Below are 26,192 nucleotides of genomic sequence, written 5' to 3'. Positions count from 1 at the left end.
AGAAAAATGTAATATTCTGTGATATGGGCCCTTTAAGACTTTTAATTCTGGTTTTAAATATTTCAGCACTGTTTGGTTGATCAGTCTTCTGCCATAGTAATGTGATTCTACTTCTCTGGTTGTTGTCCTCTTTTCCATCGTTTACTTTTTCACTGTTGACCACATTACTTAATATGTTTCTTTAAGCTTTCTCTCACTTCTCTATTTCACTCCCTCTTTGCTCACATTTATCTTTACCATTTTTCTACTTTCCTCTCTCTCTCTCTCTCTCTCTCTCTCTCTCTCTTTCTCTCTCTCTCTCTCTCTCTCTCTCTCTCTCTCTCTCTCTCTTTCTCTCTTTCTCTCTCTCTCTCTCTCTCTCTCTCTCTCTCTCTCTCTCTCTTCTCCTTGTGGTGAATGTGGTCCAAGCCCATGTCTCCAGACATGCAGGGCAGCATCATCTGAGAGCAGAGCCGTGTCCACACTCTTCCATTTCCCTCTCTGTCTCTCTGTCTCTCTGTCTCTCTCTCTCTCTCTCTCTCTCTCTCTCTCTTTCTCTCGTCTCTGTGGTTTGAACTTCAGTCGAGCGGCTCTGTCCTCCTTCCTTCCTCTGTTGGTGAGCAGAACTCAAGGCCACAGGCTCCAGTCCAGCGGGCCTGGAGCCTCGGACACGTAATCATCACCCTGTCTCCACCATCCCGCCAGCAGCCGCACCGAGTCTACAGCAGACCCACACACTGCTCTCTGTCTGTCCCAGACACACTCACTGTCCTCACCCTCAGTGCTGTTATAACTCACTGACAATATGTTTACATGGACAACATGAAGTAGGAGGATAGAGAGCTCACAGTATGGCCATAGGAACATTATGTAATTACTACACCCTTACAGAAAAGTTACATATATTTTACATGTGAAGTGTGAAAACCACATGTTTACAAGTAAGCACGTTTTTTTTCACGTGAGCAAGTTTTCATACATGAACACATGTTTTTATTTAATGCAATCACACGTTTTTTCACATGATACATTTTTAACGTGATGTGTGCAAGAACCACGTGTATTTGATTCACATGTGAAATTCATGTGACTCTTCTGTAAGGGTACGAAGATATGCTATAGTTATGACATGGTTATATGATTATACACTTATTTGGTTGTAGATAATAGTTATATTTCCAAAGAACAACAAGTCTAGAAAATTACTCTCACATATGCCTTTCTATGTATGCTACATTTGCCTCTATCTGGCTGGCCAGTTATTATATTCTAGTCAATAATAATAATAACAGTCATCAACATTGTCATCGTCTTCATCATCATCATCATCATCATCAATAACCATTCTTTTTGACAGGTTCTACATAGAGCTGTATAAAATAGGTAGTATTATTAGTAGTAGTAGTTTGTGATTGTAGTTTTAGTGGTAGTAGTAGCAGTAGCAGTAGAGGCAGTAGTAGTAGTAGCAGTAGCAGTAGCAGTAGAGGCAGTAGTAGTAGTAGTAGTAGCAGTAGCAGTAGAGGCAGTACTAACAGTAGTAGCAGTAGAGCCAGTAGTAATAGTAGTAGCAGCAGTTGAGGTGGTAGTAGTAGTAGTAATATTATCTCCCTAATGGAGAACCTACTTAATACATTTCTTTATAGAACCTTTTTAAATGGTTCACTGTTTACATGGTTACACAATAAATGGTTACACATCACCAAACACTACATACAGAAATCTTTTTGCTACAAGTATATGTGTGTGTAAAAAATGTCCATTCAATCCAAAAAATCAAGTCATATGGCAACGAGCATTTTAACTGGTTTCATTCTAATTAAATAAATACTTGAATGAACAATGCAAATCAAAATAAATAGATTAGATGAACAATAGCAGTATCTTACATCAGTTCAAACCTCAAAAACACTTCACATCCACTTCTGCCCTGTTCCACTTTCTACAGTGTACAAGTGAAGTTTTTCAATTGCCTTAACCACTTAAATATAACTAGGAGCTCAACTAGGAGCCTTAATGTCTACAGCTATGCTGTAACAAGGGAGATACCTGACTCAAACTGAATTAGTCAAATGAGGGGCTGTATTGCACAGTTAGAGCAAATTCCCATAGACACAGCGTCCTAAACGGAATATGCGTGAACTAAATAATTGATGCAACATTTCTTGTCCAGCACTGAATAATCCCTCAATGCTTAAACACAGAGCAACAGAATGAAAAACACTACTCCTCAAACCAGAACACATAATTCTGTTTTTACAAAACAGTAAGCAACCTCTTTGGTGAATAGATGGCAATGCTTTTCTTTAAACACTCTCTGATGTTTTCTGTGCTTTGATGTACAAAGCACAATTATGTAAACATCTCATGCAAAACACTGTTTTGACTGGATTCATGAATTAATTCCAAATATTTCACGCTGATGACAGACCCTGAAACTTTGTCTGTAGTTGCAAAAGTTCTCACCAGTCCACATTTCACGGTTATTTATACTTACAGCATACCTGATAAGGATAACCAGACTGCTAATCAAATGATCATATGCGTCACACTGAAAATTCGACTTAGAGGAAATGACAAACATGCAGCATTGCTCACTCACTGATCTACTGAATGACCAAACGGTAAGGATGTTGGTGATGTCTGGCTGGGGTGTGGTTTAAATGAGGGTTCTTGGTTTCTCTTACCTTAGTGCTCCACAGTTTGACAGTCCAGTCGAAGGACGAGGTGACAAAGATGTGGGAAAAGTCCACAGGGCCCACAGCACTGTGACAGCTGATGCCAGTTACTGGCCCCTGGTGGCCCTCAAACATCTCACAGATGCCAGCTTTACTGTAGGACAGCACAGGACTATGATCAGCACTGGTCAACTGTTTTATTCGACTCTAAGGTAAATAAAGTATGTGAGCAATGTTTCTGTGTGTCTACATACTTAGTGGTCACATTATCAGATTTATGTTCTCTGTATCTGTACCCAGAAGGCTTCAACATCTTTTAAAGACAAAAGTAAATAGGAATACACATAGAGGAGAACTGAATAATATATATTTTTTAATTTGTTAATGAAGTAGTCCAGTGGCCTCTTTCATAAATAACTTTCTCTGCCAACGTGTGAGACCACCCTTTCTTTTATTTAATTTCCAGCCAAAACGGCCACTAAGTACACGTTTTCATTTTTTAGCATTAGGAAAAAAGCAGAAAACTATTTTTTTTCAGTATTTAGTAGGTCTACACTTTACAGCCCCTATTCTTTTCCAAAGACTTGTTTTCAGTTGTTCAAAGAAATCTGAACAGATGCTTCCATGTCTGGAAAGTTCAGTATTAGAAGTTAATTACAAACTTAATCAGTCAATAAAACCTTATTTCACATCTCAGATGTCCTGTTTCGGTGTTCTAGTGTAAATTTCTGTTTCTCACTGATGGTTTCCACAATGTTGAGTTTTCAATGATTTTCCCTTGACTTTATCCTTTAGCCATTTTAGATGCATGAGAAAGAAATTTGCAAGGCGGCTAATGTGTGTTTGGGTAGTTGCTTGCTTGTGCTTGGGAGCGTACACAAGTAAAGAATGGATAATTAAACACAGATTGATGTGATGTTGCACTTAGTATTGGAGGCTTCTGTGTAATTTTCTTTTAAATACACCCTTACAGAAAAGTCACAAGAATTTCACATGTGAATAAATGTGATTTTTGCACACAAATCACATGTTAAAAATGTTTTTATCATTAATTATATGTGAAAAACTGTGTGAAATGTGTTTACATGTGAAAAGACGTGATTACTTGTAAATGTGTTTTTTGCACATTTCACGTGAACATGACACTGAAAAATGAATCACTTGTACTTAATGGATGATTTGACTGGAAATGAAATCAACAAAAGAGTGGTGTCTGACTTTTGCACAGTACTGTGGCTATATATCTGTATATACATATTTGTAAACATTTACAAACAGAAGTATGAAGCTAAAACAGTGCATCAGAATTTGATGTCATGCACAGTGAAAGTTAAAATCTCTGTACTTACTCAATGAATAAGCCCGTTGAATTGCTCATACTTTCAACTCTTACTCACATTTTGCAAGCATTGTCCTTAAGGCGTCTCTGACTAAGCAGACTTGCATAGAAAGGGGAGTCATACACAATGGAAGGCCCACTCAGTTTATGCTTTAGCAGTATTTGTAACTTTCTGCATAAACAGTGTTTACAAATGCATTATAAAAAACCAGCCAACTCCTACCCTTTGGTCAAAACCAGGTCACTAGAGGCCAGTACGAGCTGACACGACCCACACAGGGTACAAAACTCTGATGCAATCAGTCAGCTGACTTCTGAGTATAACAATGGTTCCAAAAATATTTGTATTACAGCTTTCTGACTGTAAAAGCTATGGCAGCTCATTAGGTACAGGTATACAGTAGATATACCTAATAAAATGACCACTGAGAGTTTGTGCGCTTGTGTGTTTTAGTATGCTCCACTAACCTGCCATGTCTGGATGCTGTGTACACTGTTCCCTCTTCACTGCCCACCACAAAATTATTAACGTCTCCTGCAGGAAAGGCCATCCCAGTCACAGCTACTGGTTTAGACTTGTTATATACCAGCTCCATGCTCTCCTGTAACACACAAATAGGCTTTATTTCCATAATGCTAATACAACTAATACAATGCAATGCTAATATATAATGTCAGATATTTATTTTAAGACTGATACTGCTCATGACATTTGCTCTGACAGCTTGCTGTAGAACTGCAAATACTAGACAACAGAAACATATTACAGTGCTTGGCTTAACTAGATAAGAGCTTCACACTGATCACAACAGCTGCAGAAGGGCTTGATACTTGGCGATTGCTAACATAATGCTAAAATAATGTGTTTTAACGCAGACAAATATTAGTGTGATTCGGAAATTTATATAATATGAAATACCACTGTTAATACTAATCCACAGTGTTAGCCATCCCTTACAGAAATGTCACATATATTTCAAATATGAAGCATGCAAAAACCATGTTTTGACACATTTTTTTCACATGTAATTACATTTTTCACATGAGAAGTGTACAAAAACCACATGTGAAATTCATGTGACTTTTCTGTGAGGGCATATAAATTGCTATAGCTCTTTGACTGCAGTCAGCAGCTGCAAAAACTGCATAACAGAAAAACCTTTAAGAAGTGCTCAGTTTAATTAGATAAGAGTCACCACAGCTCTTACTGATGCTAAGCTTGCTGCAAAAGGGTTTGAGTATGGTTGGTGAAAAGGCATGGAAAGTGGACCTGTACTGCTACTGACCTGTGGCTGGGAGAGCATGTCCAGGCTCCAGGAGCACATCCTGCCATCTGTGGACACTGTGATCAGGTTGTTAGCGTTCTGGGTCCCAACAACATTTACACAGTACACTGGATGCTAAAGCATGAGAAAGGAAAACAAGGTTTTTACATCAGTCTACATAGTATACATTGGACACGTAGCCCCTTTCACACTTGATGGGGTAAAAAGTACACTGCATGGCTAAAAACAGTAGTAGCAGGCATCCTGCAGCCTGATTTAAGTCAATATTTTCATCCATTTTTATAGACAGCCTGTCATATAAGCACACAGGTCTATATGTGAGATTACTTAATAACTTGAAATGGTCTGAGGAACATGTGTGGTCATATAGTCAGCACAAAGCTAACTCATAGGATATAAGCATCCAATACTAATCCACCAGTGCAAAACTGAAAAAGCTGGCTATCTTGTCTAATCTTGTATAAACTGTGGAAAAGCGGAAAACTGTGGACATCTGAGTTGATCTATAAGCTAAATGTAAAACAGCAAGTATCTCATAATATCTTCAGAATTGGCCCTTTGATACAGCCTATGAAGCAAACATCCTAAAATACCACACATGCTCCTCTGAATACTGGCACTGGCCCTGCGCTCCATCAGAAGATAACGGATGTGTGCAGCAGTCGCTTACTTAAACTTGCCACTGGCATCTGCCGCTGTGCAAATACAGTCGATTGTGTGAATCCATTATGTCATTATTGCTGTCAAATTGATTTTTGTTTTAGGCTCACAATGGGCTCTTTGAGAGGGGCCGGCAGCTCGGTGAGCTGGGGGTCGGGACATAGGCTTTCATTATTGAGGGCACGGGAGTTTAAACCTTCAGCATGTATGGCATTCAGAGGCCATGTGTGTGGCTGTGTAGCACAATGAGGCCTATCCACCTCCGCTGCCTCCACCTCTGGCCTGTGCTCTCTTTATTGCATGACATGGAGTTAGATGGGGCTCATTGACTCTGACTGTGCTGAAAGAGTCTAGCTCCAGGTACTGGTTCAAGCCTCTCTTTCATGCTAATTGAGGATGATGGTGTTGTAGAGTTAAGATCATCTTAAAGCAATAATTTTACAAAAAATCAATCACACTTTATCCCTTCGTTTCAAGTGTCGCTGATCAGCCAAAGTTCACTTCTTTAGCTTTACACTGAAGGTACAAAGCTGAAAATCTAAAAAATGTCTAAATTACAAGAAAAAGAAGACTTAGACCTTTCCATTATCTTCCTAAAAACTGTATGCATAAATCACCACACACTTTCCCCAAACCATGTCATCTCAAGTCATGTCAATGTGGTTTCTGACACAAATGACAGAACGTTGTCTATAAAATAGACAAAAGTACAAACCTCAGTTCCAAAAAGGTTGGGACAGAATGTGCAATGCTGATAAAGAAGAATGCAGTGATCTAAAATTCCACACATTCACAACATGCCTCTGAGATGGATATCACCGCATGAAGCTGGGAATACTTTGACAAACCACTGTCAAACACTGTTAATCGCTGCATCCACAAAAGTTGAGACTGTATTATGCACATCTAAAGCCTTATGTCAACAATGCCCAGAAACACTACTGACTTCTCTGGGCCCAAGCCAATTCACTGATGCACAGTGGAAACATGTACTGAGGTCTGATGAATCAATTTTTCAGACTGCTTACAGAAATAATGGACATCTCTGAGCAAAACTGTTACCAGTGTAAAGTTCAAAAGCTAGGGGCTGTCATGGTATAGGGGCATATTAGAGCCCATGGCATGGGTATCCTGCACAACTGTGAAGGCCACATTAACACTGAAATGCACTACACATTGCAAGCATGACTGCATAAACAGAGAGTGCAGGTGCTAGACAGGTCTACCTGCCATGCAGACCTGTCTCCTATTGAAAACGTGGCACATTATGAAGCCCAAAATATGACAATGATGGCTTCATACACAGCTGAAGACTTGCATAAACAAAGAATTGGTATCTTACGTCCATAAACAATTAAGTGCTGTTAAAAGAAAAGGGGATGTAACATCTGCTACTCTCTTAACTTTTTTAGTGCTGCAGGCACCAAATTTAAAATGAGCATATATTTACAAAAAACAACAAAATCAGTAAGATAAAACACCAAATCTTTTTTACTGTTTTCAAGTTAATACATGTCAAACAGAATTTACTAATCACTGCATAGCCAAAAAATGATGCCTAATTATGCCAGTGCAAAACTAAAGCAGCAATCTTGGGACATCCAATGTGTCTTGGCTGATCGTACATTTCTGATACATTGATATTGTGAAAATTGTGTACATTATTGGTTTAAAAGTGAGGACTGTGGATACAAGTTGTCCGTGGTGGTAACATAGTAAGTGCTTGCATAATTTGAATAGAGAATTTGTTCCATGTGGTATCTTTCGGCTAGGATGCCAACTTACTCCTAGCCTTACTCATAGCTTTAGCAAAAGCATGCTTCATGTGAATGGATGATGCTGCAAATGTCTTGTAGATGTTGAGTAGTGCTTACAGTGTGTGCAGCTGCGGAGAGGGGCGTCCTCTGGACCGGGGTCCTCCGGTGGCTGCGGTTGTCCCAGAGCACGATCTGCCCCGAGTATGTGCCACCCACCAGCAGATTAGGATGAAACCGGGCGAAGCCCACAGACACAACAGGGGACTTGGGAGGAGAACAGAGGACAAGATAATTAGTTTGAGAGAGTGAGTGAAATAAGGAGAGAGAGAGAGGCATGATGCTGATGAGTTCACTGTAAAGATCTTGCGCAAGGGTGGGTTTTGGGGCAAAAATACAACAATGCAGGGGATTGTAGGCCCAGCAGTTTTATATTACAGCACCATAAGCAGTGGGCAGCGGAGCGAGAAGCGTGGCTTTTGTTGTGACAGGCTTGGCCTTGAACTTCCCCTCTGTCTTCACTTTTATTGAGTTTTCCGTTCCTCATGAATGCCCGTCAAATGAAATGTGAGCTTATGCTTTCATATTTTCACACGAAGTTCCCTCAAAAAGGAGCGACTAAACTCTCAGACAAGTTTTGATAGATCTTCACTCAGCATTTTTCCCAATTAGCTCTTCAGGCCAATTATCATACGGACCCGGGGTTCCTCTGTTTTGTCATGCCTTCCCTACCCACTTAAGTGAAACGGGCCTGCACTGGGACAGAAGTGCGAGAGGCTTGTTTTCTTTAGCACTCTGCAGTCGTCTGCTGAGGCAAAACGCGAGAGAGACTGTCTCCGTGTTTCACCACACCAGCTGTGGCGGCCAAGTCATGCACCCAGAGTTCATTTTAAAGTGAGTGGAAAACAAACCAGAGCGAAAGAAAACATGCTTCTCTTTTCTTTCGTTCTTTTCCCCCCTTTAAAAAAATACGGCTTCCAAAGAGACTCGGGAGCAGCCTCATATGTGAGGCGGTTTTTTAAAAAGGATTTAAAATAAACCATGCTGGAAGGGTAAAAATAAAGCGCTGGCCACCAAAAGATCCCAGAGTTGGGTTTGTTTGCACACACAACACCCAGACCAATCTGGTTTAAGGTTTAAGCGCATTAAGACAAAACTGTTTGATGGTCGGATTATTTGGAAATTCGGAAAATAGATTTGACTGTGTGACTGACTAAAAAACCTCAACTAGGACAGACACTGAGGAACACACTGCGAAATACATGATAGAAAACAGATAAAGTGTTTAGAATTGGCTGTCACTAGTGAAAAACAGCAAGCGGGCTTCCAAAGCCAACATGTCAGTTAATAAATTGATCAGTATATCTTAAGAACTGGAAAGGCTTTCTCTAGGCCTGTTTCCTCCCTGTGGCTGCTCTGATTAGTGGGCCTGTTGAAATAAGTGCTTCTGCTCCATGATTAGTGATCAGTAAAGCCTTAATGCTAACTGAGTGACGAGAGGGCACTGCAGCACTAAGACACTCCGCTATTTCAATCAGAGCCTCAAGCCTGACCTTTGACCCCTCTCCTTACAGTATACCTTTTACATTCAAACTCTCAATGTCTTATTCTGTCCTCCTTCTCTCTTCTTTCTCTCTCTCTCTTTCTCCTCAGGTTCATAAACTCTCCTTCTTCTGTTTGCTGTAGTCATGCGTCAGGGACACGTTCCCCCAGACTGGAGCTTCATTACTGAGCTAATGAACACAAGCCCAGGTCACCACAACAAGAGGGTAATAACTCCACTATGAAGCCATTAATCAGAGACTTAATGAAGTATCGTAACCTGAAACCTCCTCTCAGGAGAGCCAGCCCAGGCAGGAGTCGAGCAGAGCCGACCTCACTCAAACCCCCCCACCACAAGCCTCTGCTTTAGCCACAGGCTTTCTGCTCTCAGGCACCAGTGCTAGTATCAGCATAGTGCTCTGGATTATGATGCTTGCAGCTTTGACATATGTATCTTTAAAACCTCATAATTTAATGATGAACAACAAAAATGGCCCAAAATCTCTCTGGATTAAAAATTTCTTACATTAACACAGATTTCAGATAAGAGCATGTATCTTATTTTATCTCTGTCATATCAAAACCTAGTCCAATTTTTCAGGTTTTTTTTTGCACTATTTGAGGACTCCAACTGCCCTTTAAATTGTATAAACATTTCAGGACAAATGGACCATTCTGGAGATAACAGCATGCAGTTGTTTTTATTCATTAAGTGCGTAAAAAGAGAATTCCAACAATTAAAAAAAAATCTGCATAATTTAGTCGTTGAGATGCAAACAAAAACATTCAGAGTGGTTTGATTGTAAAGAAACTTACTCCAATTTCTTTACAGTGGTTGTGAGAGGAACCTGGGGTCACAATGTCCACAACACAAATACAGCCAATTTATTAACTATGCAAACTAACCAGTTAACCTACATGTGTCTTCCGAGTTTTTGTATGTAACGCTTTTAATGATAACATTTTAAAATCTAAAGTTAAAATCTTTTAATCTTACAAAATAAGTTTTCTTCTGTTACTATTTTACCTTACAATACCCTGCATGTACTTCTCTGGCATAGATGTGCTTTAAAACATTAAAGATCAAAACCTTTCTCAAAACAATTGTAATGTTTCAGGCATCAGGCAACATATTCATAACTAGTTCATGCATTAACTTTCTGTTAAAGAGAATTTAGAGGCACTCAACTATTTAGACGTCTGGTTCCACCATCTCCACCACAGTGAGCAATTCTGACACAGTAAGTTTCTCTAGCAAGGAACATTTCACATCAAACCACACTGAATGAATTTGTTTACATTTTCATCATTTAATAATGGTGGGATTTAGAAGAATTGGTGGCAACCCCCTTTACACTGCAAGGGACATTTTTGCCCTGCTCTTCAACAGATCGCTCTCTTAACTATATATCTTCAATATTAGTTTGATAAAAGTTTTTTAGTAATTGTTAAAAAGGCTAAAGTATAATAACTGAATAATAAGCCTTCAGTTGAATTAATTAATTCAGAGCTACACAAAGCTTTAAAGAAAGAATCTCCATTATAATAGATATAAAGCCTACAGAGAGTCTTCAAGCAATGTCAGCCCAAGACCCCGAGCCATGGTGGGCTGGATATTTGCCAAAGACCGATAGATGTATACTGATTAATGAAGAAGTCCTTTTTCCCACTTCTCATTTTACATTGCAAGCGCACATCTACCCTCACATCCCGGGTGGCCATATGTGACATTAACCGAGCAGACATTAGCTGGAAGTTGCAATCACTGTTTCAGATTTTATGATAAATAACCTGTCAGGAAGCAAGCTCAAAGTCATAAACAGATGATGTATGCTTTACTCATTACAGTCACCACATAAATCCAGAAAGTTCTTTCACTCCACAGATAAATGTGACAAGTCATATGAACGCTCTTTAAAGTCATAATCTAAACATGGCAGAGATGCTGGAGGATGAAAAGATGGTATATTCACACCATATGGAGAGCCTCACCACTCCGCCCTATCTGGCCTCTCATCTTAACTAGCCGAACCAAGCGACTGACTCTACAGACTTACTGTAAAGCCCAATAAACATTAGGCTCCGTGCACTGTGGCACACATGCAGCTACTGCGCTACCGGAATTAGCTCAATTTGTCCCGGTAGACTGCTTTGCTGATTCTGCCAAATAGGAAATTAGGCCTCAAATCATAGTCTATTCCCTGTGCATATGTCATCAGAGAACATGTGGTTGTCTGCTGAAAGGGATCTTTTTGGTAGTCGCAGCGTAAAAATGATTCAGTGTTTTAACTTGGGGAAAAAAAAAAGTTCACCTGTTTGCCTTATATTTCAATTTTATTCAACTGCAAATACGTAGTTAACAGAATCTCAGATTAATAGATTATATAGTTAACATATTATATGAGGTTCAATAAATTCTAAATTTAATGACAGCCAGATCGCTAACTTTTAAAAGTTAAGGCACTACATTATTTTTTTTCAGTATGACACTTCGGTGCCTTCGTAAAATATTTAAAGGTCCCATATCCACATTTTTCATGTATTTTATTTTACCCTATTGTCTACTTATGATGTTTGTTCAAATTCATGTACCAAACCATTCATTTTTACCTGACCATTTTCGACCTAGAACTAAAACATATGTAAAGTATCTCTGCTTTCCTTGGCTGCCCTGAATTGTTCCTCATTCAAACAGCAGTCTGAGCTGAAACACTCCTTATAACTTCCAAATGAATGGGCAAGGCTAAACTGATGTAGTCTGAATAGGCAGATATATGTAAAAGTGTTGGCTTTCATGACATCATAATAACAAATTCAACAGGGGCTATTTTCACTGCTTTTCCACTATTCAGATGAGATTAATTTTGCATGGGGAGGTGGGGTAACGTAATAATTATCAGCAGTTCTCAGTGATTTTAGTCTTGTCCGATTGAGCCATTTTATGAACTATGCAAACTAACCAGTTAACCTACACGTGTCTTCTGAGTTTTTGTATGTAACGCTTATAATGATAACATTTTAAAATCTTAAGTTAAAATCTTTTAAATCTTACAAAATAAGCTTTCTTTTGGCACTATTTTACCTGCATGTACTTCTCTGACATAGATGTGCTTTAAATTATTACAGATCAAAACCTTTCCTCAGAACTATTGTAATGTTTCATAATTGTATTCATAATTATTTTATGCAATAACTTTCTGTGAGGGAGCATTTACAGGCATTCAACTCTTCAGACGTCTGGTTCCTATCACCACCACAGTGAGCAATTCTGACTCAGTCCGATTGAGCCATGTCAGCCATTATAATGGAAAATACTGGAGAAGATTCTCACACCTAAACATAAAAATCATATCCTGGGAAAAAAAGAGTTTTCACAGTTTTTCTTATGTACTGAGGCACTTGAAGCATATGTTTGTATTCTCTGTGGCTCAAATAAAGCCCTTATGTACTGTCCTTGTTCTTAAGTGTACAACTCAAACATAAAACATGTAACATGACAGAAAAATGTTTGAATTTATGGGGTTGATTGTTGGCTGTAAATTCCCAAGCTAACGACAACGGCAATGACACACTGCATTCACTTAGGACAACTAAGTACATGGTTAGCATAAACAAATGATGGCTAAATTAAATGTTTTGACATGTATTGTACCCTTTTTGGAGTGAAGGCAGTGCATTTATTTATACAGAGTCATAAACATTACAGATGCCCCGAGGTAAAAGCACATGCAAAACTATTCCTGTCCGAATAATACCGCTTTTCCATAATATGTGCCCTTTAAAATCCCTGGAGCCAGACTACTCAAGCAGACACTTTCCCACACCACCTGGCATGAAAGTGCCTCAAGTCTGCTCTGGTGATATCTCAATTGTGCCACTTTTTTACCAACTCGGTCACTGAAATTCAAATATTCGTCTCAAATTGAGCATTTCTCATTGTGAGCTCAGCTAGGGGCCCGCTCTGGTGAAGACACAGATCCAGTGATGATATTCAAACTGACAGTTTCAGTAAAAACACAATCTCACGGCACATTTCCGCCTTGCTGTCGGATTCCAGTGGCACGAGAAAAAGAAGAGGGAAAAAAACTCTTCAGATTGTCTGCACCTTCCAGCGGCAGCCGACTGTGTTTTAATCTTAAAGCCGCACTTTAATGCCCTTCACCAGGCCTAAGTGCTTTTGGCAGACAAGGTTATATTAATGGGAAGTGTTCTGTATAGAATAATACACACGGCTAACCCGTGATGAGAGATGGCATGGAGAGAGGGATCACGGAGGGAAACACTCCCGTCTTTGTGCTGCCTCTTTGTTTTAGGGAGGGAGGCTGGGAGGGGATGAGCATGTAACAGACAGTACATTCAGCAGCGCCAATCCACCGCCTCCTCCTGCAACACCACAATCATATGGTTCCCAGCAAAGCTTATCAGCTCCAGATGCACTCCTCCATCTTCCACCGGCATCCCTCGCTCTCTCCCTCTTTCTCTCCCCTAATGGCACCCCACGGATTTTGTCACTCTGTGGTCGCTGGCGCGGGCCATGTAATACCATATCTCCCTCTCAGAGGAGAAGGAAAAAGAAGCCAGTGAATGTGAGCAGTCATTCTTTTTCTCTTGCTGTCTCTCACTCTCTCATGCGCGCTCTCTTTTTCTCTGCATGATCTTCTCTCTCGGTTCTATCTTTCGGTCTTCTTTTTTAGGACAACAAGGGAAAAGTCGATCAATTAAAGGAACACAAAACACTCTATCTTGATCAAATATCAGTCAGGTAGCAGATACATATCAGAACCAATCTTACACAGTGAACATGGGCAAAAATAGATGCAGGTAAGACTGGACCAGTGCCTAACTTTTCTGTTGACGAGTTAGAGAAAATAGGTTTACAATAGCACAACCATTTCCATTTTTCCCATCCTAAAAAGTTAAACTTAGCCCTGCTACCTCCGCCTTTTAAAGTACTATTATTGTGAAATGGTGAGACTACAGATATGAATTTGTATTTCATTTTTACTCTGACAGAATACAAGTTTCTGACATGACATCATGGTACTCATGACCTAAATACAGTGCTGAATATGCCCGGGCATGTTCTGTAACTGGATCAGACTGCATCTAATAGCCATGACAGCTGCAGGCTACATCTTTTATACAGTGGCAGACAGCACAGTACCATATAGTATGTTTATATTTTTCATGTATATACAGTTTACAACTTACAACAGTGTTGGAGTAACACGCTACAAAGCAACTCATTGTAGTAATGTAATTACTTGCTGTAATAAAGTAATAACACATTACAGTTTATTCTCTTGTAAACACATTACAGTTACTGACTTAATAACAATTTCATCTATTAATGTAACCTCTTAATTTATCAGACTTATTACATACTAAGGCTTTTTATTTAAAGGCTAATCATTTAAGGGCTTAATATCAATTATGTGCAATGCAAATTTTATCTTTGTATATTCTTTTACATATTTTGCAAGCTTGTGCTACAGCGGACAGTGATTGCAGATGTCACCAGCAGAGAGCGAACTCAAGCAATATTCTCTTTACTTTGAAATCATTGCATGTTAGGCCTAAGCCTGAAACCACCGCTATAAAATTGATGAGCAATCTGCCCAAGCATCTAATCAGAATGCATGCTAATGCAACATTAGCTAACTGAAGATCCCAATGCCAAAGAAAGTTCCACCAAGTATCACCCAAACAAGCCAGACTCAATTCTTATTCAGGCAAGGATAGTGACCTTCCATTTTTGAAAAGATATTTAGTATGATTGGTGACTCCTTTCAAAATAAAGCACTGAAAGGACTATTGGATTTTCTCTTGTTATCTCCCAATGATATCTGTATGTTTTAGAGTGTAACTTAGAAGTAAGGTAATAAGTAAAGTAAACTCAGCTACAATTTGAGAGAAGTAAAAGTTTGAGAGTTTGTTTTGAGTGACTACCCCAACATTGATGGGAAGCATATATGTTTGGATGGTCTTGTTGTTTTTACAGTTAGACATTTTCATTGTAATAACTCAGGGATTGCTGGTATCTCTGCCACTAGAAGGCCTGTATGAAAGGGAAGAAACCAAAACCCAAAAACAACACTTCTACTAAAAGGGCAAATCTAATCAGATTAACCACTTACATGGCCAGGGCCTTATTTTTTTTTATTACACACTTCTATAACCTAAGAATAGTAAACCAGTTTGCATTGAAGGCCCTGTAGTTACTCAATCACAGGCCTTAGTATGTAATAAGCTTGGCATTTTAAGGGGTTAATCTTAACCCATTTCTCCCTATAATGCCAAGAAATCCTTGGAAGACTCAGTCTTATATCTGTATCACATGTTTTTATTTGGGAAGCACCAATGGCATTTGGTTCAGTCTAAAGGCATGTTTACACCTTGCATTAACATGTATTTTGGGTGATCGGATCACGTCCAGATTTCACTTAACCACATGAAAAGCTAGGTGCTAACTCCTCCAGGACACACTGTAATCAGATTATGATCTAATCACTCAAACCACATTCAGAGGTAGTCAGAGACAGATCTTGATCACATGTAACTCAAGTGTAAATGGAATGCATTTTCTATTTTCACAAATAATTATGTGAGTGGAAATGCTGGATGGAGGATACGCAAAGCCTAAATGGAGAAAGTCTAAATGGAACCCGGCCAATGTACATCCAGATATGATCCGGACATGAAACACGCGAAGTGAAAACAGGCTCTAACACTAGGCTTAATCCACAACAACAAAACTGACTTACAGTATTTACTAAAAAATAATAGTTAAGCTTAATAATTCTATAACAAATGTGAAGCACCTGGAGGGTTAAACAGTAGCAGCAGTGATCAGTACAAAAGCCGATATGTGGTTATACAGAGTCATAGTAAACGCATGACGGAATGGAGGTCTTTGCCCTTCCTCACAGTGAGCTGAGAGTGGTTTTGAAGCATTTCCACAATGGCCTTTGTGATCCAAAGCAACTCCATCCGGCCGCCATTATTCAGAGTGGGCTGCTCTCCAAACTGCTATGAATACATCTCCCTCTCAGCCAGCATCCAGCAGGCCTTCAGCCAGAGTCATCCCGGGGAAAATACACCAACGATATCAATAAAAACATAGCGACGGGAGATCAGAGCCGACAGTATCTGCAGGGGTATGGGCGTTTTTTTTTTCCCTCAGGGTGTGCTCTTGATGTGGCTGGAGGCAGCCCACTTGAGAAGGCCATGTGATGTTACTGAAGGGTCCAATAAGGTGGTGGAGAGGGGAGAGAGATCCATGCCACAACAGCAGAGCACAGGACAGAACGACAAGAGACGGCACTGACAGCCCTGAATCCAACAAAACTCAAACCGACTCCATCACCATCCCAAAACCAGTCTAGCAGTGTGCCAAAGTCAACTGAGCTCTGCCTCTAAGTACAGGATACCCACACTGTGAAGATGGGGAGAGAACAACGAAGGGAGGACAAAAACGGAGATGGGAAGGACAGCAAAAAGCAAAACTTTGGAAGACATAGAGAGAGAGAGTGAGAGAGCAAGAGACAGCGGTCAGAGAGGGAACAGAAGCATTCAGCACATGAAAGTGTCAGCGGCTGTGGACGAATCTGGAAAAATGACTGCTGGAAAAAAAAACGCTGAACTCCGCAGAGGGGGCCTGCCAAAAGCGAGGGAAGCCGCGGTGGGCGGAGAGGTGAAGAGGAGAGTGGGATTGAAGGGAGGCCGAGGATGAGCGTGCGGCTTTCGCAGGCGTTCACTTCGGGGGGAGAGAAAGAGCTGTGTGGTTTTGGGGGTTAAACAGCAGAACATGCTCACACATTAAGCTCCATCTGATCCCTGCCTAACGAGAGAAAAAGCAGTATCTGTGCAAACCACCCCGAGCCCTTTCATCCATAGCCAGCGGCACAGTGCTCCTGCTATGTGCCAAACGATTGGAGATCGAGCTCATCTTCCTTTCCACAATCTTCTCCCTTCCCTTCCTTTCTTCTCTTCTCTGTTTGTCTGCACACAGAAGAGGTCTGGCGAAGACCCAGGCCACACTTACAGAAGCCTGCAAGATTCTATTATTCCATTATTCTGTATTCTGTATTCATTATGATGTACCTTCTTGATGAATTAGCACTAATTAGTTCATTATATATACATATATATACACACATATATATATATATATTGCCCTGCGATGGACTGGCGAAAATTGGGTTGCTGTTTCAATTTTTTGCACAGTTACGGCACATTTTATATTTCATTTTTTCATTTTCTTCCAATACGTTAAACACACAAAAAAGAGACACTGTGCACAAAAAACGGCAGAAAATGCCATATTTAAGTCTGCTGTCTGTAGAGGTTATGTTACAACTGGTAATGACAGCCCTACATTCTATTTTAATTTTTTTCTCCACTTCATCATTTCCTTCATTTTCTCCTCTTCCTGCGGCCACAGGGAGAGAAGTGCACCAACCAGCCAGTGACAGCAGAGATACACATATCAGACCTTTATGACCATCATCATTCACACTTTCACTGAGGCTTACTCACCACAGTAAAACTTCCTCCGGTACGATTAGCCCGGCCAGAAACACCAGACAGACAAAACGGGCCACTTTAACCATAAAATACCAACTCAAGACAATAAATTCTGAATCTCAGATAAAATAAGAGTAACACTCTTCACAGAACCCTAAGCAACTGTCAGAACTGATTGTAGTTAATTGGTACAAAAAATAATACCATCATGCCCATGACATAATGCAGGGATCTGATACTTTGTGAAAACTACTGCTGTGAAGGATTAAAATTACTGCCTGAAAATGAGACAAGGCGTATTTATGATAGCTAAAAGAATTATGTGCCTGCAAGTAAGTGGGTGTTTACAGAAGTGTGTGTGTGTGCATGTGTAAATTTGCACGTGTGAGATTCTTGTGTGTGTGTGAGTGTGTGTGTGCGCGTGTCTGTATGTGACATGTTGGGCGTAGGAAACGGAAAAGCACATGCGATGGCGGTCCATGTGGGTGGGCAAACATATGTGGCTGGCTGGATTAGGAAGTGGTAGGCCACATCTTTTTATTACAGAAACGTCTCTATAATATCTGGCTCTTGTGGGAGTGGAAGAGACTCACACCAGGCTGTCGCCTCCAGACTTGCTTACTCGCTCGTTTCTACCTCACTATGCCTGGAGTCTTTTATAATTAGCATCAAAACCAACCCCATATACTTTTTTACTCCTAAGATGTTTTAGATTTTTTCATTTCAACAGAAATGGACATGTTCCAGAATGAATAGCATGTTCTGCTCCACATGCCTAACCATGGGAACTTCTTTAATTATATATCTTTTTCTTTTGCATTTTTCAAATCTATGTCATCATTTAAAGCAGCGCATTCCTGTACTCTATACACCAGCTATATCTCACTTTAGAGTCCATTTAGCATTGTTCTCAGTGGGGAACACTAAAGCAAACTATTTTATGTTAGATATTTCTCACTCATAGCTCACTGAAACAAGCAAAAAAGTATGCTGAAAGTATGGATATTAAATACCAGCAGCTTATCAGAGCCACTCCAGAGTCAGGACCTCAACATCACTGAATGTGTTTGAGAGAAAATGCAACCAACTTCTAAGACTGAACTTTGTGGAAAACATTCCTGCAGATTTCTTTGAATAGAACAGAAGCTGCAAGGTTGTACACATTAAATACTAGCAAATTATAAATTATATTTAGTTTTTGTATTTGTATTTTTTGAAATATATGTTTTCTTATTTTCTGATGCTGAAAAAATTGTATTGTATTTAATGGCTGTTTTGACTGGAAATGAAATAAATGAGGGGTGGTGATTTTGCACAGTGCTGTATTAGATTTTTGTCATTTTTGACCTTAACCCAAACAGAAACTGTGTAATTTACTATTTAATTATATAAAAATATTTATTCAATATAAATAGGATACAGAAACACAGCACTAATAACTCTAGCATTTTAGAGTTTAAGCAGCACACTCCATACACTTTGCACACCAATTATGTCCCACTTCAAACTCAAATAAATTGTCCTATATTTGGCTTTTCTGTTTATCTATCAGGCCAGATTGTTATAGAATGGCCTATTACTACAGAAAGGCTGCTATGTTCACCTGACAGTGGTAGATGTACTCAGGCGTGGCCTTCTTGAATTTCATATTCCACACTAAGGCCACACCGTCTGGCTCATGAGGGGCGTCCTCGTTGTTGTTATAGGAGGCCACCAACAGCTCTGGGTACTGGAGAGAAAGAGAGAGAACAAGAAAAAGAGGGAGATGGAGAAACAAGATGAGCATGCAGGGAGAACAGGAGGAAGAAAATGGTAAAGGTGGGTAAAAAGTGCCATAACAGAAGAGCAGGGGTGTGTGTCAAGCGTGCAGAAGTGAGGGAGGATTCCTCCGTGAAATGAAGAAGTGTTGACATGTATGAGAGGTCAGAGGCAGAGGTGACTCTACCTGAGGGGACCAGTCCAGACAGGTGATGACCCGATGCTTAGACCAATGCTCATCATAGAACAGACGACTGAAGGACAGACTCGACCCCCCCTGCAGGTCTCTGAGACAGATAGAGAGAAAAAAAGGGGGAGGGGTATAAAATAAATTATAGTAAAAGGTTTAAAAGGTTTGCCATCTTAATAAGCAACTGAATTGATAATGATAATCTACACCACTCTGCTATGAAAAGTAACAAAAAAGTTCAGACTGTACACCAGGATACCGCATAAAAACCTAGAATTAGAAGTGCTCTTAATGTTCATTGTGAAATGTGGTATGCTGTCTACAGGCACATTTTCAGAGAGTATGTTTGGAATAATCATCCTGAATAAGAGGCTGTGAATGAATGAGACGGTATGAGAGCATTTCTTTGAAGAACAAAGGAGCACCATGTTAGGCTCCAAACTCATGAGTCACACACACACATACACACTTGTTTTGAAACAATGTGAGGACACAGAGACATACATGTGTCCCATATGTACAACCCCATTTCCAAAAAAGTTGGGACACTGTGAAAAATGTAAATAAACACAAAATGCAATGATGTGCAAATAATTTAAACCCTATATTTCATTGAAAAATTCTTCAAAGACAACATATCAAATGTTGAAACTGAGAAATTTTATTATTTTTGAAAAATATATGCCCATTTTGAATTTGATGCCAGCAACACGTTCCAAAAAAATTGGGCCGGGGGCAACAAAAGGCTGGTAAAGTTGCGTAATGCTTGAAAAAACACCTGGTGGTTAATTGGCAACAGATCAATAACATGACTGGGTATAAAATGAGCATCTCAGAGAGGCTGAGTCCTTCAGAAGTAAAGATGGGGAGGGGTTCACCACTCTGTGAAAGACTGCACCATCAAATAGTGCAACAATTCAAGAATAACGTTTCTCAAAGTAAAATAGCAAAGAATTTTTGCTTTTCATCATCTATGGTACATAATATCATATAAAGATTCAGAGAATCTGGAGAAATCTCTGTATGCAAGGGACAAGGCCAAAAAACAGTATTTGCTGGCTGTGATCTTTGGGCATTTAGACAGCACTGCATCAAAAACAGACATGATTGTCTAGTGGAAATCACTGCATGGGCTCAGAAAAACTTCTGAAAAACACTGTCTATGAAAAAACAGTTCAGTGCTGCTTCCACAAATGCTAATTAAAACTCTTAAATGCAAAGAAGAAACTATATATAACAGGACCCAGAAACACCGCTGCCTTCTCTGGGCCTGAGCTCATTTAAAATGACTGGAAGTGGAAAAGTGTCCTGTGGGCCAACGAATCAACATTTGAATTTTTTTTTGGAAATCATGGACACTCTGGGCTAAAGACCACTCAACTGGTTATCAGTTCAAAAGCCAGTATTTATGATGGTATAGAGGTGCATTAGTGCACATGGCATGGGTGATTGGCACATCTGTGAAGGCATCATTAATACTGAACGATATATACATGTATTGGCAACATATGCTGCCATCCAGATGACGTCTTTTTCAGGGAAGGCCTTGATTATTTCAGCAAGACAATGTAAAACTACAACAGCATTGCTCCATATTAAAAGAGTCTGGGCGCTAAACTGACCTTTTGGCAGGCCAGCCCGACTTTTTTTGGAAATTTGGTTGTATTATATTCATGGAGTTATACATGTATATATATATATATATATGCGTGTGTGTATAGTGTGTGTGTGTATATATATATATATGTGTGTGTGTGTGTGTGTTAATTAAGATACTAATAAGCTAAATATACACAAAATCATGTGCTTTCTCCTGGGAGGTGGCTGTCCCAAACCCTAACTCCTAAATTTCAATTTGTGAAAAATAGTACTTAAACTGATTTTGTATTTTTGTCCATGTTTTTTAAGGATCCTTTTTGATTTCTTTAAAGTTGAGTATTTTAGCCACACCCCTGCATTTTAGAGTGCATCCCTGTCCCTCATGGCCACATGGTGAGCAGTTTCATCCCACTGCTATGAAGTAAATGTTACCCAATTCAAAATCATTTATTTTATTGAAAGAATCATAATTAAGGTATTTGGTCATTTAAAGCAAATTATTTTAGTCTAATGTCTCTTAAAAGTCAATTAAAAGTCCAAAATGTGTCAAAAGATCAAAAAAGTTGGACAATCCCAATTGAATATGCAGTCTTCATAATGATAAAGACATTTAGATCTAAAGCAGGAGTGTCAGATCATACAGGCCCATGGGCTGAGATTGGCCCGATGATGGTTCTCCATTGATCGTAATTAACCACTTTCAAAGAGATGACTGGCACGATCCTCAACCAATCACTGCTTAGCAACTAACTTAGTCTCTAAGTGCTACTTCTTCCAACAAGGGAATTAAAACTCCTCAGAACAAACCTGGAATGAATGGTTCTGGCAGTAAATCAGTCAGAATTATCAGGCTGAGAGATGTGAAAAGGGGATACTGGGAAACATAGTGAAACATGTAATTCAGACACACACCATCCTGATCATCTGGAGGGTGGTGCTGTTTTTATCTCATCCCTGAAACAGTAAATATTTTTGATTAAACTCTGTGGAGGACCATACTTACAGCTCAGTGTCAAAACTATGAACAAGCAGCTGTAAGGTGAAACCAAACTGAATCTAAGTTACTGTATTTGCTGACATCCAATTCAATATGATGTCTGAAAATAAATAAATAACACAAAAATAGTAAGATCAGTTAGCTAGCTGTGTTAGCTTGTTTTAGCTTAGCTGCTGATATTGCAGACAGTTTAATAAATTAGTCAGATTAATGACTGCAGATTAATTGCTATCAAAACATTCTTTTTGAAGACAAATATTAATGCACTCATATGCATGCAACCCTCTGCATTCTTTGAGGTCTGCTGAAAGACCTTATGTAAACGATGACACATCCTCAGCATCAAACACTGCAGTGAAGAACTTTAGTCTGTCTAATCTGTTTTATAGGTGATATTTGTTCAGTAAGTTTGTGCCTTTAGAATGGACCTTTCAGATACATTTATGAGGAGCTGATGTGTTATTGGCCTAATAAACTATTTTTTTGTTTTTTATTTTAGTCTGGCTTGACATCGGACTGAGTGTGAGGTGGCCTGATACCAAAAATGAGCTTGACACCCCTGATCTAAATTCTTATGCTTAAATGCAAATTAAATTAGTTTGTAAGGCAAATACAAATAGTTGAACAACACAAAACAGAAACAAACGTTTTTAATTTAAACTAAAAAAGTTACAAATGCATTACTAACACATTAACAAATTCATTTTTAATGCTGTTAACACATTTTCCTAGTTTAATCCTTCAGATCATCCATAGTAGTGCAGGCTGAAGCCCAGCTGATCATTCACTGCAACTTACTCTACTCTGACTGTGATTTAGCTCTCTCATTGAAATACAGCTTTTAATGGTAAGTTCCATTAAAGGCTCTATTGAGAAAAAAAGTTACTTCCAGCTTCTGCCAATGTGATGAAAATTGGAAACTGCATTCATGTTCGCCCTGTGTTCACGTGTTTCTTGTTTCAGTAATGTTCTCAAATTATCACAATTCTGATGAAGTTTACTTAATCCACTCATATAGTTCTGACAAAAGGAATAAATAGCATGATTAATTGTGGTTGACTTCACAAAATAATACATTTAATTGTGTTTAATTATTAAACCGCTTTGCAGCCCCAATACAAACGGGTTAAAACAACAAGCACATGTTTATCTTCTTTAGTCCTGTTGGAAAAGCATCTCAGGCTTGAGAGAATGCCAAAACTGTATTTATGAAAAGGAGGGCTACTTTTTTAAGAATGTAAAATAATTATAATTAATGATTATGATTAGAGTTTTAGGTCTCGTGTTATTTTAGAGTTTCGATGTATTCAGTAGTACATTCTAAAACATGAAAAATTAGAAAAACCCCTTTTGTGAGCAGGTTTGTCCAAACATTTGAGTGGTAGTGTGTACAGGTAGCTTTGAGTAAAAAGAGTTTTCTAAGCCAAACTTAAACCTAACACTGAACCAAAAAAAGTGTTTACCCTTTAGTTTTAACAGATGAAACGTTGCTTTGGAAAAAACAAGTTGTTTTTTGTAAGCACTGTTTTTGTCCTGAAACTGTATAAAAACAAACACATACACATACTCACACAAACACACATACACAGAGCAGCTTGCAAACACACACATGCACACACACCCTCACCCCTCTTTATCCTCGAGGTCTCGGCCGCTGTAGTCAAAGAAGATGTTGGAGTCTTCAGCGAGCGCTCGCTCCATCACACGAATACTGCGGTCAAAAAAGATCAAAAACTCCTCAGAGTGCAGGACCTGCTGCTTCTCCTCCTCCGTCAGCTCCCTCGGGTGGCCTAACATACACAAATATACACAGGCAGGAATATACGGAGCCACAGTGTAAATAAACACAGAGGAGACAGCACACTCGCACTCACACATATGAATGGGGTGCAGATTTGGGGATATGGTGTTTGTAGCTACCTACTGTCATGGAGTAACACAAAATAAACTGATTCAACCACAGAAATCATAGCAATAGACAACTGGAAAGAACAGACACTACACAAAATCAGATTACCCAGAGAGACATGAGCTAAAATCCAAACAAGTCACTCCTGAGCCTTTTCCTGCATCAGCAGTGACTCTTCAGCATCACGAGCGCAATTATGTCAATTACAGAGATGAGATGCTAACGAAAAAAAGACTACAAAGAAAGTAAACAAACACCCACAAATAAGTGAATAAACAAATAAATATATCAGCAAACACATAAAGCCCCTTGTCCTTTTCTCCATATAATGACTGCATGGTCACATTTTTTTGATGTTACTGGGCTCCTCCATTTTCTCCCAGACTATTAGGGGCCCTTCACTTTGATCTTGGACCACTTGATTCACATAGACCTTTTTTTTGACGACTCATAAGGAAGACAAAGGCCTGATCAAAGTCCCGGCGGAGTCAAAGCGGCCGTGTGCTTTCGCGGCCCAACCCCGACAAGGCCTCTCCCTAACCCGCTACACTTATTTACTCCATACGCACGCACAAAGAATGCACTCTCCGCATCCTTTGAAGTCCACTCGCCGGGGTCAAGTGACATTAATTTTGGATCGGGCCTGACCCACAATGCCGTGGAGCTGATAAGCGGGACCCCCGGCCCAGAGAGATTGGTATCTGATATGGCGGCGGGAGTCACACGCGAGTAGCCACGCAACGCTCCAACGAGCCTGTTGGGTGACTGAGAGATTCCTCGTTTGAGAGACGCTCAGACTGCTAAAGCTGACTGTTCAAAAGTTTGGAATCATCATTAAAGTCTGGAATCAATGTTTTCAATAATATAAGACTTTTGGTTGCAGGTAAAAGTATAAAGTGGTTCTAATGCTTCACATAATTACACAGCTAGATAGCTAGAAAAAAGGACAAAAAATCAGATTTTCAGGGGGGAATAAAAGAGATGTACATGATGCTGAAATGACTATAAAAGCTGTACAGAATCAAGAATGAAATTATAATAAACATTGATAGGCAGAACACCTCATATTTCAAAAATGGTGATCAAATCTAGAGCTTTATAACGTAACAAAAATACTATAAATCGACTATTATTTATCATTCAACATCTTGTTACTGTTTCCAAAATGTTTTGAATATTAAACAAAAATGTAAAAATACAATTTGGTGTGTAGTTTATAAAATATAAACCTACATTATATAAGTAAGCAACTGAATATCGATAACAACATTGCTTAAATTGATGTGTAATTCTAAACCTTTGAACAGTAATGCAGACAGTAAAGTAGACTGTAAACATAAAGCAACATAAGGTGCATAAGTTCATGAACTTGAGCAGTGTGATCTGAATTAACACTGTCATATCATGTAGTCATTACTCATGTGAGACATTTATATGTTTCAGTCTTAAACCAAATTTTAGTGCTCCAGTGACACACTGACACACCATTCAGTGATAAGTTCATCTCTGTGAAAACCAGTTAAGCACAGTTTAGCTTAGTTCCTTTTTTTATTTTAGTTGCATAACAAAACTACTGGTGACAATACATTATATTGACAGTGGCATACAGGACAGACCGCCAGGGACACAGTGCCAAATATCACCACTGTCAGGACAAAACTTTGCTGTTTTGTAACCTTTTGCATTATTTGTAAACTTGTCCAGTTGCCCAAAAAATTGTCCATTAACTAATTTGAATGTAAAGAAATCGAAATCAGACAGAAAAATTATGATCAGTGTTTTCATGTTTAATGAAATATAAAATACAATGTGTCCATTTAGTGTCATTTCATTTTTATCTTAGTAAAAATAGTGTTATAGTTCATCCCAGGGATATACAAATTCTCTGCCTCTAGTTTAACTTTTGCAGATTCCACACATTTATCGCTGCTGTCGGAATATCTCCATTTTTGACGGTTTTCAGTTTTTGACATAATTT

General features: G+C 39.2%; 1 protein-coding gene across 3 annotated transcripts in view; it reads right to left on the bottom strand.

The window, feature by feature from the left end:
* LOC118805574 (cytoplasmic dynein 1 intermediate chain 1) overlaps positions 1–26,192 on the bottom strand; it is an 81,832-nt gene that overhangs the window by 18,028 nt on the left and 37,612 nt on the right. For all 3 annotated transcript variants that reach the window (XM_036566460.1, XM_036566462.1, XM_036566461.1), the window contains 7 exons: positions 23,933–24,095; positions 19,707–19,806; positions 19,365–19,490; positions 7,814–7,960; positions 5,280–5,393; positions 4,462–4,595; positions 2,664–2,808 (listed from right to left, as the gene is read on the bottom strand). In XM_036566460.1, the coding sequence (XP_036422353.1) occupies positions 2,664–2,808; positions 4,462–4,595; positions 5,280–5,393; positions 7,814–7,960; positions 19,365–19,490; positions 19,707–19,806; positions 23,933–24,095 (929 nt within the window). The remainder of the gene's footprint in view (positions 1–2,663; positions 2,809–4,461; positions 4,596–5,279; positions 5,394–7,813; positions 7,961–19,364; positions 19,491–19,706; positions 19,807–23,932; positions 24,096–26,192) is intronic.

This window comes from Colossoma macropomum, unplaced genomic scaffold (genome assembly GCF_904425465.1).
Source record: "Colossoma macropomum unplaced genomic scaffold, Colossoma_macropomum, whole genome shotgun sequence".
In the NCBI taxonomy this organism is placed as follows: domain Eukaryota; kingdom Metazoa; phylum Chordata; class Actinopteri; order Characiformes; family Serrasalmidae; genus Colossoma; species Colossoma macropomum.
This window is presented reverse-complemented; position numbering and strand designations above follow the sequence as displayed.